The 17,797-nt window shown below is 43.7% G+C and overlaps 1 protein-coding gene across 3 annotated transcripts in view; it reads left to right on the top strand.

Annotated features, from left to right (window-relative positions):
* Positions 1 to 17,493, top strand: part of POLK (DNA polymerase kappa) — a 221,908-nt gene extending 204,415 nt beyond the window's left edge. For all 3 annotated transcript variants that reach the window (XM_082243874.1, XM_082243875.1, XM_082243876.1), the window contains exons 14-15: positions 12,334 to 12,385; positions 17,148 to 17,493. In XM_082243874.1, the coding sequence (XP_082100000.1) occupies positions 12,334 to 12,385; positions 17,148 to 17,232 (137 nt within the window). In that variant the 3' untranslated portion in view covers positions 17,233 to 17,493. The remainder of the gene's footprint in view (positions 1 to 12,333; positions 12,386 to 17,147) is intronic.
* Positions 17,494 to 17,797: the final 304 nt, after the last annotated feature.

Raw genomic sequence — 17,797 nt, 5'->3', positions numbered from 1 at the left:
GGTGACTTTATCACACCCGCTGGGGAATCTGCATGTGATTGATTGTTTTATATGCGATTTTACTCCTGCCTTCTTTGTAAGTAATTTTAACTTTAATTAAAAAGCCTTGATTTTTAATTCCTACACTATGAGTTCCTCTTTTGTCTCTTCCTTTTGCTGATCCACTGTTGAACATCCTCGTAGTAAGGTAACCCATCCTGGAATCTTGGCTCCTGATATCCATCCATCCCTTTGGGATACTGGAATAAAGCGCAGCCAGACCCCCCATCTTGGGTTCAGAGTAGCTGGTAAGCGACTTAAAAGTTGGGTGTGCACTTTTAGGTGTGAAGATTTTGCTGTCCACACTGAAATATAGGATTTTTTTACTAATCCAGTACCAGAAACAGGTCCCTCACCTCTGTTCTTTATGAACTCCCATTTGCTTGCTTCGAAACTGAGATTAGCTGGGACAGGGAGGTGTTATACTTGGGCTGCCCCTGAAGTTTTTTCTTTTTGCCAGTGTCCAGTTACCTGAAGGTTGTAGCACGTAACCCAGGGGTAATGGACACTGTGTCCTGTACTGTGATACATTCCAGCTAGCACAGACCCAACTGACCAGTCCTCATTTGAGGTCAAAGGAAGTCTATAACAAATCGCAAGGCACGTCCTTGCTATTTTAAGCATTTTAGGTTGCTCAGTCGGTGAAGCATCTTTCCTATTGATGTCATCACTGGATCTCTTCAGTTATGGAACTAACTGCAGTCAATGATAGCTAGTGGAAGGGGGTGGCAGAATGCTGTACATACCTACCTACATACATTATAGGGCTTTGCCTCATTGCTTCCCTCAAGGGACCCCTGCGCATCCAGTGGTAAGCCCACAGTCTGCAATGACTTTAGAATACATAGTTTCTGAACCTAAGATGAGTCTGCACAACTGGGAAATATTTAATATAAGGTAGAACTGTGAGCATGTGCTGTATATTTTCCACACATCATTCATTTATAGTGTTTAGCTCCAGTGCATGGGCCTCTGGGCTTTAACTGCGGGCAGAGAACACAGTTGCCCATTCATCCCTACTGTCAATAGCTGCAGCTGGACGTAGCTGGATGGTGCAAGAAATCTGCATTCCAGACATTTGTCCCCGAGGTCATGCTTCCGTAAACGTTCGTACCACTAGGTGCACTCTGCAGCAGCTATTAGCCTCTCATAAAGTTTGATTGGCCGTCGGGAGCAGGGCTTGATGGGCCACCTGTGCTCACCATCCACAGCTAAGCACTACATCCCCATCTATCAGCGCTAATTTCCCAGTAAACATGAAGCCTACAAGTGGACGATGTGGTGAAAACATACAGTGAGGGAGGGTGGTGCATACCAGGTGCTGTCCAAATTTCTGCAGACTAACATCAGTTCAGGTAAAAACATGCAATGCAGTTCAGTTCTCGGACAATTGGAGCTTACACAGCATCACTTTTTGGGTGCAGAAGGGGAGGGGTTGGAGGGAATACATTGCACTGTTAATTGCTTCGTTCCCAAGGTCTGTCACTTTCAAGCTGCAGAACACATTTTCGAGCTGAACAATGCTAGTGGGTAACCTTGGCTTTTAGGTAGTGGCAGGACAGCTGCCCTGCTTCTAACTGGAGTCTAACAACTTTATAAATTGTCATGTTAGGTGCAACATTGTAATATGCTTGCAAAGGAATCCACAATATCTACCCCCTACTGTGAGTATGTGCCAGTATATGATTTAGGAGAGTTATTAAATAAAATGATTGGGTTAAGATGTAGTTTTCCTTATTAATGGAAATGGGCAGGTGTAGTTGGGGACATGATCAGGTACCATAATGTTATTGCACTATATGCACTCACAATACATAAAGTATGGTGTGTCTTTTTTATTCAAAGCATAATGTACAAACTAAAGAGCCATTTTAATGTGTATAATTCTTAACAGGCACCAAAAGATGCATACCTTTACCTTGCCAAAACACATGCTTTGCATTATCAGTAATAAGCTACGACTAAGGCTATTGAAGCCTAAAATGTGTCAGTGTAATTTCCAAAAGTGTTGTGTATCTGAAATTAAGTAATTGCAGTAGATCACAGTGTGTCCGCTTATTTACTACTACTGCAAGCATCGGAATCCTATGTGGTCAAGGTGTTGAGTAATATGCCTCAAGAAGAATCAGGTAGGTAGGTGGAGTACAGGACTAACCACTGCTATCCCTCAAGTCCAATGATATTGATCCTATTGTCCACTGAAGTAAAGTCAGGCCACAGTAACAAATTAAAGTGTTTGGTAACCCACTTATACAATCCTCTCTGTACCCTGATTACAAGGACTCCTGTCTGTGTTTTATAAAAAAAAAAATGCCACTTTACCGTATTTCAGAGCAGCTCCTGGTGATCACGTGACCTGCCGACTCTCTCCTCTCCCCGTCTGACAGATGCAGGGGGCGGGTTGGAGATTCCCTTACTGACGTCAGGTCGGAGGAGAGGTGAGAGAGACCTGGCCAGTCACATGATGATGAAATAAGGAGCCATTTTTTTTTTATAAAACATAGAGACAGAAACACTTGTACTCAGGGTACACAGAGGATTATAGAGGAGAATAAAAGTTTTTAAAGCAGCAGGAGGGAAGGGGGCGGGCTCTGACACAGGAGCAGACAGGCAGGGAGGGAGGAGTGAGAGGAGCAGAGAGGACGACAATGCAGGGCTGCAGATGACGGAGGCACATAAACTGACCACAGTCTCAGGACTCAGCAGCCATGATAAACCGTGCTCAGTTTACAGAGGGTATGGAAGAAAACTGGCAGGATCATCCAGGTTTTTTAGGTGATACATCAGTGGGCCAAATTACACAGCACAAGCACTGTGCTGTATAACAGGCTTTAAGGGAACAGGATCTTTTTTTTGGGCTAACAAACGCTTTAAATCTAGTTACACTGAGACATACTGTAGATGTCTTTTTCTGGCTAACAAAGGTAATAGGAAACATCACGTAGCATCTGATTTAATGTAGGAATTTAAAGCAGGGTATACACACAACCAGCGTGGTGAACTAAAAAAATGAAACAGATGCGAGGATCTCCCTCTTTGTGCTATTGTTTTCTGACAGTGGGGACACAGATTAGCGCTGCAGCCATTGGTTGCAATTGCTTGTCGAATGCTGGTTTACCAGCAGTACCTTTTAGCACCTGTGTCAGTGGTATCACTGGAAAGTAAAATTACCCCTGTATCCGTGGTATCCCTGAAAGAAACTATGTCCCTGTGTCAGTGTTCTCAGTGGAAGGAAAAAAAGGCCCCTGCATCGGTGGTGTTTATCTGAGCAGGACTGCTTTGGCTTTTTGTGTCAGTAGGATGAAGGGGAACTGGAGGGGGGGTTTCTGGATACATTTAACTGAGGGGCCCTGTGCAAAACTGAGGGAGTGAGGGGGCCAAAGGGCTCTGTGAAGGTGGTATTGCGGCTATATTGATGAGAGGGGAGCTCTCAGGGTGATTTTCAGGGTGATCACCCTGTGTACTTACAGTCCAGACCTCCTTTTCAGTACTGGTGCCTGTCCAGGAATGAAGCAGCTTTTCCTTCTTCTCATCTCTGGTCATGTGATATGTCACATGACAAGAGGAGAGAGGAAGAAGGGGAGTCTGACCTCCCTCCCTGACCCTGGAGATGTGTTCTCAGCAGGAGACCTCCTCTCTAATGCCCACAATAGGCTGCTATTGGTGAAGAAAAAAAGCAGACTCCTCCTTCTAGTAGCCCCTCCTCCACAAAAAGAAAAAAGCTACCTCTTCCCCCACCCCCCCTTAACCTCCCACCAGCCATGACCAACCCAGAAAGTTACTATTCTGTTTTAAGTTTGGCAACTTACTGGCAACAGAGGGTGTAGCTGGTTCTCTGGATTTGCAATATGAATATCTTTCATGAAGAGGCATGTTAAGGAAATATTGTATGTTGTTTGAGCAGAACGAAGCCTTCCAGATCTGCTTTTGTGTGTTTTTGTGGAAGCAATGAGGCAGATTCTGCTCATTTATTAGTTAAAAATGTTGCATTAGTACAGGCAGTGGATCTTTATTTGATTTGTTTAAATAAAATTCCAGCAAATCTAGCCTTTCTAATGGCTTCATTATTCAATAAATGCTGTTAGCTCACTCACAGTTTCAAGTGGTTATTCAAGTGGTTATTATAAGACAAAGAGAATGATTCCCGTACATGATTGTTCATTTCAGAACAAGTCTGTATTTAATACATTTATATAGTCGTTGGTCATGAACAAATTCTGTAAATATGCACCAGTGGGCTTTTAAAGGGCCACTAAAGATACTGTACAGAAGGAGCAAACTTTAAATGATTGTAAACACATAATTTAAAAAAAATAAAAAAAATGTCATTCACTTGCTCTGTGCAATGGCTTTGCACAGAGCTGCCCGATTTCTCCTCTTCTTGGGTCTCCCACTAGTGCTTTTTGCTACTCTCCCCTGCCATTGACACACAGCTTGGCTCGGCCCCCTGCCTCCATTCCTCCTCACCGGCTGTGATTGACATCAGCGAGAGCCAAGGGCTGCCAGTGCTGTCTCTGCGCCTATGAGGAGAGAGAGTGAAGAGAGCCGCAGCTCTTGTGCATGCTGCATAAAGATTGGGCTCAGATAAGTATAAGGGAAGGCTGGGGTAGAGCTGCACTCAGTTTTTTACCTTAATGCAAAGAATGCATTCAGCCTTTAGAACCACTTTTACCATTCTTTTCTGAAAACACCCTGCTTTCTACATAGCTCGATAGCTCAAGCTAAAAGTTACAGAGATCTGAATGAGTCAAAACAGTTACTCATTTTTCCCATCCCTCCTGCTTTTTTCAAAGGGCTGCTGTAAGAATTTCCGAACAGTGACCATATCTCCAATGTTCTCAAATCTTTAGTACCCTGGGCTCTGGGTTTTTTCTTTTTGTTGTTTTATCAAATATTCCCACACACAGCATAGGGCATACTTAGAAGTACACCTCAATACACATTCTGCTATGCTTACCGAGTATGGTGATGCCACATGTGTGAGATTTTTCTCAACTTAGCTAAACAGAGGGACCTAAAATCTAAAGAGAACCTTCAGGCGTTCTAGGGGCATAAATTACATTATTAAATACATATATTATCTAATTTCCTGACTACCTATCACATTTTTAGAGGCTCTGGAGTACCAGGACAGTGGAAACACCCACAAAATGATTACATTTTGGAAAGAAAACACCCGAAAGTATATTTTTTAAAAAGAATGGTGAGTCTTCTAAGGACTTCATTGTTTTGCCACATGCTTTTGGAAAATGCAGAAAGAAAATGAAAATGTACAGGTCCTTCTCAAAAAATTAGCATATTGTGATAAAGTTCATTATTTTCTGCAATGTACTGATAAACATTAGACTTTCATATATTTTAGACTCATTACACACAACTGAAGTAGTGCAAGCCTTTTATTGTTTTAATATTGATGATTTTTGGCATACAACTCATGAAAAACCAAAATTCCTATCTCAAAAAATTAGCATATTTCATCCGACCAATAAAAAAAAGTGTTTTTAATACAAAAAAAATAATTATGTTCAGTTATGCACTCAATACTTGGTCGGGAATCCTTTTGCAGAAATGACTGCTTCACTGCGGTGTGGCATGGAGGCAATCAGACTGTGGCACTGCTGAGGTGTTATGGAGGCTCAGGATGCTTCGATAGCGGCCTTGAGCTCATCCAGAGTGTTGGGTCTTGCGTCTCTCAACTTTCTCTTCACAACATCCCACTGATTCTCTATGGGGTTCAGGTCAGGAGAGTTGGCAGGCCAATTGAGCACAGTAATACCATGGTCAGTAAACCATTTACCAGTGGTTTTGGCACTGTGAGCAGGTGCCAGGTCGTGTTGAAAAATTAAATCTTAATCTCCATAAAACTTTTCAGCAGATGGAAGCATGAGGTGCTCCCAAATCTCCTGATAGCTAGCTGCATTGACCCTGCCCTTGATAAAACACAGTGGACCAACACCAGCAGCTGACATGGCACCCCAGACCATCACTGACTGTGGGTACTTGACACTGGACTTCAGGCATTTTGGCATTTCCCTCTCCCCAGTCTTCCTCCAGACTCTGGCACCTTGATTTCCGAATGACATGCAAAATTTGCTTTCATCTGAAAAAAGTACTTTGGACCACTGAGCAACAGTCCAGTGCTGCTTCTCTGTAGCCCAGGTCAGGCGCTTCTGCCGCTGTTTCTGGTTCAAAAGTGGCTTGACCTGGGGAATGCGGCACCTGTAGCCCATTTGCTGCACACGCCTGTACACGGTGGCTCTAGATGTTTCTACTCCAGACTCAGTCCACTGCTTCCGCAGGTCCCCCAAGGTCTGGAATCGGTCCTTCTCCACAATCTTCCTCAGGGTCCAGTCACCTCTTCTCGTTGTGCATCGTTTTCTGCCACACTTTTTCCTTCCCACAGACTTCCCACTGAGGTGCCTTGATACAGCACTCTGGGAACAGCCTATTCGTTCAGAAATTTCTTTCTGTGTCTTACCCTCTTGCTTGAGGGTGTCAATGATGGCCTTCTGGACAGCAGTCAGGTCGGCAGTCTTACCCATGATTGCGGTTTTGAGTAATGAACCAGGCTGGGAGTTTTTAAAAGCCTCAGGAATCTTTTGCAGGTGTTTAGAGTTAGTTGATTCAGATGATTAGGTTAATAGCTCGTTTAGAGAACCTTTTCATGATATGCTAATTTTTAGAGATAGGAATTTTGGTTTTTCATGAGCTATATGCCAAAAATCATCAATATTAAAACAATAAAAGGCTTGCACTACTTCAGTTGTGTGTAATGAATCTAAAATATATGAAAGTCTAATGTTTATCAGTACATTACAGAAAATAATGAACTTTATCACAATATGCTAATTTTTTGAGAAGGACCTGTATTTTACACAAAATTGTCAGTTTAATAAGATATTTCTCACACACAGCATTAGCACAGCATTGGCATACTCAGTGGCGTAGCGTGGGGGGTGCAGGGGGGGCCGGCCGCACCGGGCGCAACATCTGGGGGGGCGCGCTCGCACTCGCAGCTCTGCCCTGCCTGGCTCACTCATTCTCTCACTGCAGTGCTGGCTGTGGCGGCGGCGCTGTGCGAATCCGATCCGAGCCGCCGGGTCGCCGCCCACTGTGGGGGGGGTGGTGCCAGGCGTGCGGAGAGCGAGGGACCATCTGGGGGAGGGACAATGCACTGCAGCGGCCGCCCAGCGCAGCGCTGAGCACGGGAGCCACACCAGACCAGCCCAGGCACGCAGCAGCAAGAAATAGCTGGCAGCGGCGGCAGGTGACACAGGCCAGAGAGGAGAGAGCCAGTGGTGACAGACGCAGGAGGAAAACCTAGGAGCCGGAGGACCTAGAGGAGAAGACATACCCTGCTGTGATCGGGTGCACCTGCAAAAAAAAAAGGTAGGAGTCACGAGTTACACAGGGCAGGAGTCAGGACTGACTGGACTGTGACTGGAGTTGTACTGGGCTAAGTGGGCTGGCTGTGTACAGTGCTAGTAGTAGTGACTAGACTGAGTCTGACTGACTGAGTGTCTGTGAGAACTGAAGAAGAACACTGAATAACTGTATGCATATGGGGGGGGGGGGGTCAGTGTAGAGGAGGGTGTGTCAGTGTAGGGGGGTCAGCATAGGTGTCAGTGTAGGTGTCAGTGTATGGGGGGATCAGTGTAGGGGGGGTCAGTGTATGTGGAAATGTAGGGGGGTCAGTATAGGTGTCAGTGTATGTGGCGGGAAGTGTAGGGGGTCAGTATAGGTGTCAGTGTATAGGGGGGTCAGTATAGCTATTAGTGTAGGGGTCAGTGTAGTGGGGGTCAGTGTATGTGGAAATGTAGGGGGGAGTCAGTGTAGGGGTCAGTGTATGGGGGGGGGGTCAGTGTATGTGGGAATGTAAGGGGGTCAGTATAGGTGTCAGTGTAGCTGTCAGTGTACGGGGGGGTTCAGTGTAGGTGTCAGTGTATGGGGGGGGGTCAGTGTAGAGGAGGGTGTGTCAGTGTAGGGGGTCAGCATAGGTGTCAGTGTAGGGGTCAGTGTAGGTGTCAGTGTATGGGGGGGGGGAACAGTGTAGGGGGGGTCAGTGTATGTGGAAATGTAGGGGTGTCAGTGTATGTGGCGGTCAGTGTAGGGGGGTCAGTATAGGTGTCAGTGTATGGGGGAGGTCAGTATAGGTGTCAGTGTATGGGGGGGTCAGTATAGCTATTAGCGTATGGGTCAGTGTAGTGGGGGTCAGTGTATGTGGAAATGTAGGGGGGAGTCAGTGTAGGGGTCAGTGTATGTGGGAATGTAAGGGGGTCAGTATAGGTGTCAGTGTAGCTGTCAGTGTACGGGGGGGGTCAGTGTAGGTGTCAGTGTATGGGGGGGGTCAGTGTAGAGAAGGGTGTGTCAGTGTAGGGGGGTCAGCATAGGTGTCAGTGTATGGGGGGGATCAGTGTAGGGGGGTCAGTGTATGTAGAAATGTAGGGGGGGTCAGTATAGGTGTCAGTGTATGTGGCGGTCAGTGTAGGGGGTCAGTATAGGTGTCAGTGTATGGGGGAGGTCAGTGTAGGGGGGGTCAGTATAGCTATTAGTGTAGGGGTCAGTGTAGGGGGTCAGTGTATGTGGAAATATAGGGGGGAGTCAGTGTAGGGGTCAGTGTATTGGGGGTCAGTGTATGTGGGAATGTAAGGGGGTCAGTATAGGTGTCAGTGTAGCTGTCAATGTATGGGGGGGGGGGGGGGTCAGTGTAAGGGGTGTCAGTATAGGTGTTAGTGTAGGGGTCAGTGTATGGGGGGGTCAGTGTAGGGGGGTCTGTATAGGTGTCAGTGTAGGGGGTGTTAGTGTATGGGGGGTCAGTGTATAGAAATGTAAGGGGGAGTCAGTGTAGGGGTCATTGTATGGGGGGTCAGTGTATGTGTCAGTGTAGTGGGGGTAAGTGAAGGGGGGGTCAGTGTAGGTGTCAGTGTATGGGGGGGTAGGTCTGTGTAGTGGTCTAGTAGGTTTGTGTAGGGGGCGCAAATTACTTGCCTTGCCCCGGGTGCTGACAACCCACGCTACGCCACTGGGCATACTTAGACTTATGCTGGCCATACACTAGCTGAAAAATAGTTCAAACTCGTTTTCGACTACCGAACACTCGGTCGTGCGAGCAAACGATTTTGCCATCATGCAGTGACCAAATTTTGATCAATAAATCATTCAGTGGACATAAATGAATCAGTTTTTCGTTCGTTCGTTTTGTCACATATGCCTAGTGCAAACAGTTTGGGCGAGAAACACGTTAACCTTTCAATTTATTGTTAGTTCGGCAGAATTTTCCCCTTTACCCTCCAACAAGTCATATTAGTTGCCCAACCAGGCAATTACTAAGCATCCACCTGTTCCAAGTCTGTTCTTTACCAAGTCCACCTACCCCCATAAACACAAAGCTGAATTTTGGGTATTATTTAAATGTAATGTAACTTTAAAGGAATAGTACCTTTGTTATTAGAAGAGGATCTAAATGTTCAACAATTAGACCCTACTGAATGTTTGGCAGACTACTTCATTATGAACATCTGGTTTATTCTTGTAACACTTTGTGCTCGCAATATACAGTAGCTGTACTATGTGTGGATTTCTTCTACACCATACGTTTTATATTTCCTGATGTTATACCCGAAAATGGAAAACAAAGAATGCATAAAAAAATAAAAGCTTTTTAATTTGAGCATATTGTTCATCCACAGCATGTGATCCTAGCAAAGATGCTCCCATCTATGGCATCAAGCTGCCTATCCACTTGTTTGTGTTTGAGCTTATTTAGATGGCCTTCCAGTATGACTCCCGTAACTTACCCTTCCACTCCTAGGAACACCCTTTAGCCACAATAACAATAGGACCCTGGGAGGTTTTAATGAGACTTGGTGATTAATATTTATACCTTTCAGGAAATCTGCAGAACTTGTTGAAATAAAATTTTGGAGGCTGACATTGCTTACTTTACCTCTTGAAAAGGCCAGTTGCCTGCTTGTTACAATGATCTCCCTGCTTCTAATGCAGGGTTGTCCATCTGTTGGTCCACTGGACATTTTTTGCTGCCTGTGAGGCAGAAAAAGCACCAGACACTTCTTCCTTTGCCTCCCCTGGTCATGTCCTTGCAATGACAGGTTTGTCCTGTGAATTACACAGGGGGTGCACTTAACAAGAACAGTTATGCAAACAACAATCTGTGCCTTTTACTCTGATTTTCCAAGTTAGTCATTTAGAAAACAGTGTAGCCAGAGGCTTGGCAAGTGTTTTTAGGAGACTCACAACAGTAGTCCCTTATTTTTCAGATTTTTTTTTTTTTTTAAATAAAAGCTATATATTTTTTTCACACAGCTGACATCCTGTATAAAAATTAAGTTAAAGAATACTGCAAACTGTCACTGATAGGCCCGCTATACACCACAATACTTGAAGGGTACTGTACATGGATTCCCAAAACATCAAACCCCCTTGCTTTACTACTCCTCTCAAGATTCATCAACTCTGATACAAGCAGTGGGCTGGCTCTTGGGATAACTTTTGAAAATATGAAAATGCATTGACGGGTGGGGGTCTTTCTGGAGGTGTGGGTGTTCCTAGGCAGTCTGAATTTGCAGACAGACTACCCTAGGTAACACCCACATGTGTAACTGAGCCTCCATGATTAGAAGAGCTGAAATCTAATCAATGAGAGGGGCAAACAAGAAACAGTAAGGGCCCTTTCACACAGGCGGACCATTCAGATCCGCCTATCTGTTTTTTTGGCGGATCTGAACGGTCATCCCATGCATGTCTATGGGGCATCGGATGTCAGCGGAGACATGTCCACTGACATCCGATCTGTCAAATCTGGACGGATGGAAACCCTATTTTTGCCTCCATTCAAAATCAGATTTGCCTCCATTCCAAATCAATGATGATCGGATGATCCGACTTGTGGTGCGACTTGCGCTCCGAGGATCTTGAGGGGGAACTCCACGTCAAAATGGGAAAAAAACGGCGTGGGGGTCCCCCTAAGGTTCCAAACCAGGCGCTTCGGGTCTGGTATGGATTTTGAGGGGAGCTCTACATCGAAAAAAATGGCGTGGGGTCCCCCCCAAAATCAATACCAGACCCTTATCCGAGCATGCAGCCCGGCAGGTCAGGAAAGGGGAGGGGACGAGCGAGCGGCCCCCATCCCCCCTGGACCATACCAGGCCACACACCCTCAACATGGGGAGGTGGGTGCTTTGGGGCAGGGGGAGCTCTGCACCCCCCACCCCAAAGCACCTTGTCCCCATGTTGATGAGGACAAGGGCCTCTTCCCGATAACACTGGGCAGTGGTTATCGGGGGTCTGCGGGCAGGGGGCTTATCGGAATCTGGAAGCCCCCTTTAACAAGGGGGCCCCCCAAATCCCGGACCCCCTCCCTAAGTGAATGAGTATGGGGTACATTGTACCCCTACCCATTCACCCCAAAAAAAGGCAGTGTATGTAAATAATGGCGAGACAGTTTTGAGAAGCTTTATTAAAAATTTCCTCCGATCTTCTCCCCTACGATGTTCTCCCTCTGGTCTTCTCCCCTACGATGTTCTCCCTCTGATCTTCTCCCTTTGGTCTTCTCCCCTCCGATCTTCTCCTCTCCATCTTCTCCCTCTGTCTTCTCCCTCCGGTCTTCATCCTCTGGTCTTCTCCCTCCGGTCCTCCGACGATGTCTCCAGTGATTATGCCAACTCGGTCTATGCAGCTTGTTATATAGCCATTGGGGGAGTGGCCTACCGGTGACGTCACCTTATGGCACAGATGATTACATAAGGGGGCGGGGTCTCTGGGTGACATCACTGGGAGGCTGCGCCCCTAATGGCTATATAGCAAGCTGCATAGACCGGAGACGGCATTATCACCGCAGACGTCGTGGGAGGAGGACTGGAGGGAGAAGACCAGAGGATGAAGACGGAGGGGAGAAGATCGGAGGAAGATTGGAGGCAGATTTTTAATGAAGCTTCTCAAAACTGTCTTTACATACACTGCCTTTTTTTGGGGTGAATTGGTAGGGGTACAATGTACCTCATACTCATTCACATAGGTAGGGGGTCCGGGATCTGGGGGCCGCCTTGTTAAAGGGGGCTTTCATATTCCGAGAACCCCTCTGCCCGCAGACCCCCACAACCATCGCCCAGGGTTGTCGGGAAAAGGCCCTTGTCCTCATCAACATGGGGACAAGGTGCTTTGAAAGCAGCTGCAAAAATGCCCTGTGTGCATGGGGCCAAAAGCAATTGCAGATATTACAGGTTTATTTTTTATTCTGACAAAAATACATTTATTTATTTATTTATTTTTTTCTAGGTAGTACAGGAAAAGGAAGCACCAGTAATAAATCAACATTACGTTCCAAGAGGTAATGCTTTGTCTGATTATATCTTCCTATATTTCCAAAAAATGTATTTGTGTGTAGAACATTAAAAGCAACATTTACAATGGTGTTTGCTTGTGGAAAATGTGAATAGCACAGAGATGTCATCCTCCGTGACCAATCAGATTTATTCTTACACTTTCAAAAATGCAGTGAAAAAATGTCAACCTCAATCCTTTACTGCAGGGGATGGTGGAACTGTAGACCCTCATCTGCCCATATTGGTTCTTGCCTCCCATAAAGATGAATTCCAGGTATGGAACCAATTCCAGGCTTGGACCAATGTAACTATGTACTGTCCATACCATCAAAAAGGGGGTTTGGTGTAACCAAAAACCTGCGCAAATGGTTCAACCGTGTATATAAGAAAAAGTATATATGTATATATGTGGATAAATAATTTATTAAATAATTAATTAATTATTATTATTAATTTGAAGGAATTGCTTCCTTATAGTGAGCAGCAACAAAAAAGCAAATGTGCTGAACGATTGTTTAAAAGAAGGAAAGTGTCGCGCTCAAACATAAATATAAAGTGCCTGTGCAGATATTAAATCAACAATTCATATTAGTACCAATCAAAATTCAAATCATCAATCAATCTGGGCACAGATTGATTGATGTTTTGAATTTTGATTGGTACTAATATGAATTGTTGATTTAATATCTGCACAGGCACTTTATATTTATGTTTGAGCGCGACACTTTCCTTCTTTTAAACAAACTGTCCATACCATACCTGTAGCTAATATACCCACAGCACTCTTCCTATATTTCCAAAAAATTTATTTGTGTGTAGAACATTAAAAGCAACATTTACAATGGTGTTTGCTTGTGGAAAATGTGAATAGCACAGAGATTACTTTAAGTATAGTCTTTCAGAGGGCTGTCAAACACCTAAACAAAAACTCTGCTGTGTTTTCTGAGAGACGGCTGAATGTCATGAGTCAAGTGAATAAATTACAACTGTTGTGAGAAATACAGAGCTTGTCATCGCTGGGCTCTGATGGCATCCTAAATCAGCAGCCACAGCAGGGTGCCAGCCATCGACTCACAACAGGGTGCCAGGCCAGCATCCAGCCACCCACCCCACAACAGAGTCCTAGCAGCCAGCCACCCCACAATAGGGTTCCAGCAAGCCAGCCACCCACCACAGTGTTCCAGCAAGCCAGCCACCGACCCACAACAGGGTGCCAGAAAGCCACCCACACTGCCAGGCGTCAGCCACCGACCCACAACATGATGCCAGCAAGCTGCCCACAGCAGGGTGCCAGCATCCAGCCAGCCATTTTTTTTAACCTTATTGTCTCTTTCAAATTGCAATGGAGATGGATGAAGGCAGAAAAAGTAAAAGTGTGGTCTGGGACTATTGCTCATCTCAACCATCTCCAGGAAAATCAGCAGTGTGCAACACATGCACAAACAATATAAGCATGGCAATCAGTAACTGCAAAATACAAAAATACGTCAAATCTTTGGGCCCATCTAAGAGTTCATCATATTAAATTATATCGTGCAGCACAGAAAAAACACAATAAATATCAATGAGATTTTGAAGTACCCCCTCCACTATCGCAGGCAACAATAACAGATATGTTTCAGAAAAAAAAAACAGGTGTCACAGTCTAGATTCAGATGGAAGATCCCAACTGCTGGACAGAGTAATCACAGAGATGATGGTCACTGATAACCAGCCATTTACAATGGTGTCTGACTCAGGATTTAAGCGGTAGATGTCCATACTTAAGCCAAGGTACACACTGAAGAGTGAGAAGTTTTATCGAACCGAAATGCTGGGAAAGATTCACCAAAAGGCCGTTGAGAAAGTAAAGGCTATGCTGCAACCAGAGAATGCTGGCAACTCACTCTCATTCACGACTGACTGCTGGACAGGAGGAGGACAAACCGAGTCACTAATGAATCTTACATGCCACTTCATTGACAGCGGATGGACAAAAAGGCAATTGGTCTTAAATACAAAAGTGATGCAAGGATCCCACACTGGGGATTACAGTAGAGAAATATTTCTAGGCGTGCTTGAAGAATGGGGAATCACCAAAGGCCGAGTGATGCTTGTGCTCCTTCGAGACAGTGGAGCAAGCATGCAGAAAGGATTGAGGCTTGCTGATAAGCCAGAGAGCTTTGATTGATATATGTTTTAAGGCTGGCCATACACTATACAATTTTCTTGTTCAACTTTCCTTTAGATTTACCAAAACCATGTAATATAGGGTCAAACCTAAACACTTTCAATTTGTATGCAATCAGGCAGGCCCTTGCACTACATAGTTAAAGGTAAATCTAAAGGAAATTGAATAAGAAAATTGTATAGTGTATGGCCAGCCTTAGAAGCATGAAGAGATTAAAAATGTTGTGCTGGAAAGTCTTTTGAATCCTCAATACAAGAACCATGCTTTTTATCTCTAGCAGTTTTGCACCGACTGCAGTAGTGATTAAAATCATTGTAATGAGTGCACTACAATCCAATCCACTGTCTAGCTGTTGTCTAGCTTTTTTTTCTAGCAGTTTTGCTGCCACTGACTGCAGTGAGTGCACTGCTGCTGTAGTGATTTAAAATGATTGCAGTGAGTGCACTACTGCAGCAGTTTATGCATCATTCACAATCAGATGATGTGAAACTGATGTCCTTGCAAGTGCAGTTTTCCTATCAGTTTTCATGTAGTTAAGGTGTGAAGAATGAGCCCTTAGTGTTAAAAAAGTTATAAATAAACATTAACATGTTCAGTAACAGATTTGTGTCGAAATTTGTGTTTATTTTGCAAAACTTTAAATGTACAAAATATCGGCCCATATCGGCCAATACCGATATGCGATGAACAAAATATCGGTATCGGCAACTAAAAAAACGATATCGGTCGATCCCCAGTTTGTATATACGATGCATTGTTCCCCTGCTGCTGGTCTGTAGTCTTTGTTCATTAGGTAGCTGTCCCAACACAAAAGATACAACACAAAATGGTCTTTGAAAAAGTGAGATGAATATAGTGGATAATCTTAGTTGTCTCCAAGAACTGATCTACAGATTTCAGGTATAACCCATAGCAAAATGTCCCTTTTTTTCTTTTTAGCTGTGGATAGAGTGACAATTGGTGAGACCCACATTCATGTTTTTGTTGCTCTCTGCTAGGAAGTTCCACTCTCTGTAATTGCCCTAATGACAAATGTCACTGGGAATGTTGTTGAGGTTAACCACTTCAGCTCTGGAAGGTTTTACCCCTTAATGACCAGGCCACTTTTTGCGAATCTGCACTGCGTTATTTTAATGAAAAATTGCATGGTCGTGCGACGCTGTACCCCAATACAATTGATGTCCTTTTTTTTCCCACAAATAGAGCTTTCTTTTGGTGGTATTTGATCACCACTGCGGTTTTTAGATTTTGTGCTATAAACAAAAAAATAGAGACAATTTTGGAAAGAAGAAAAAAACGCATATTTTTTTTTCTGCTATCAAACATTCAAAATTTAAAAATCAAATTTTTTTACCAGTTTAGGCCAATTTGTATTCTGCTACATATTTTTGGTAAAAAAAATCCCAAAAAGCGTATTTTAATTGGTTTGTGAAAAAGTTATAGCGTTTACAAACTACAGGATAGATTTTTGGAATTGTTATTTATTTTTTTTGTTATTATTAGTAATGGCGGCGATCAGCGGTTTTTTTTTTAGCGGGACTGCGACATTGCGGGAGACAGATCGGGCCCCTAACTGACATTTTTGACACTTTTTGAGGACCAGTGACATTAATACAGTAATCAGTGCTAAATATTATGCACTGTTACTGTATAAATGACATTGGCAGGGAAGGGGTTAACACTGGGGGTGATCAAAGGGGTTAATGTGTACCAAAATGTGATTACTAACTGTGTGGGGGAATGGTTCTGTGACAGGCACAGATAGATTGAAGTTTCAGCTTAGCTGAAAATCCTAATCTCTCCCTGCCTCTATCACAGAAGACTCGCCTGCTTTGTTTACATAAGCAGGCGGGTCTTCCGTCAGTTTATCTGATGATCACAGGAGGAAGGCGGCGATTTACCACCGCTCCTCCCGCAGTGTCTAAACACTGCCAAGACCTTGTGCACGAAATCATGTAGTACTACATGATTTTGCCGAGCCGCCCTGCTGCAGTAATACTAACGGTTAGCGATCGGCAAGAGGTTAAATAAAAAATACTGAGTCACCCACAAAGCCGGAATAGAGGGGAGATCTTTTAATAAGGACACTTGTTCCTGTGACATTAGTCTAAGATGAAATTTTCCTCACATCCAAAAAATATTCTACTGAACAGGAAGCTAAGGGGGATCTCCCTAATGAGACACAGGTGGCAAAAAAGATATGGTCAGAGGCTTTAACCCTCTTCCACTCTATCCAAAATTATTTACTAAAACATTTTTTGGGGTTTTGGATATACTTTTATGTCCATTTGAGACTTGTCATCCTTCTGCTCTATATACCATAGTATCATATACAGAACTATTGCATTAAAAGCGGACCTGTCCTTTTAGTGATGCAGGTAGTTTTCAGACAATGTAGATTTGTGTTGGAGTTGGTTGTGAAACACTTTGAAAAAGCCTGTTAGTAAAGGCACAGAATGGTACTGGGAGCAGGACTTGAAACCAGTGGGGATCAATGAGATTACCATTTTACTCAGTTTACTGTAGTGCTTTGGACAGTGTTTGCTGGACTTACATTTTGGGTTGCAAATTACTTACATTTTGTTTTGATTTCACAGACCATGTGCAACCCAACCGAATCCTGCTTCCAAGAAGGCCAAGACCAACCGCCCCAGCAATACAATTGAAAGATTTTTTAAATAATTTTTAAGGTTACATGAATTGAGATTTTCAGAATACAATGACCATAAAGACCACAGTACTTAGATGTTATCATGTTTATTTTTTGGTATGCTTTATAGCATTTAGTGGTGGAATTTTATGAACTGTGATTTATTTCCCATACCTGGTGGAAAGATTTCATTTTTATAAATTGGACCTTGTTTATTGAAGTTTCTAAAAAAATATATGCTTATGGTGCCCCATAGGGACCAGTCATATTGTCCATTTTAAGTTTCCTGTACAGCTTGGATATAAAGTTGATATTTTTTGATTAGTTGGTGTAAGCCACATATATAATTCTTCTGTAAGACACTTTGGAAAATTAGTTTTTTCATTTCTTTATAATATTTCTTCTGGTATGTAAAATGAGTCTTGACTGCTTTAAATACCACTAATGGAGTACTCTTGTTATAGCCAGTGCACTTATATATATAATGTCTGTCCCTTTCTCAGGCTACTCAAAACTATGGCTGGCGATAGGAATTAAAATTGAATGGGGCCCAAAAAACTATTAGGACTATGCTTCATTATATAGTGTAGTAGAATA

This window comes from Pelophylax lessonae (genome assembly GCF_965119305.1).
Source record: "Pelophylax lessonae genome assembly, chromosome: 1".
Lineage (NCBI taxonomy): Eukaryota > Metazoa > Chordata > Amphibia > Anura > Ranidae > Pelophylax > Pelophylax lessonae.
This window is presented reverse-complemented; position numbering and strand designations above follow the sequence as displayed.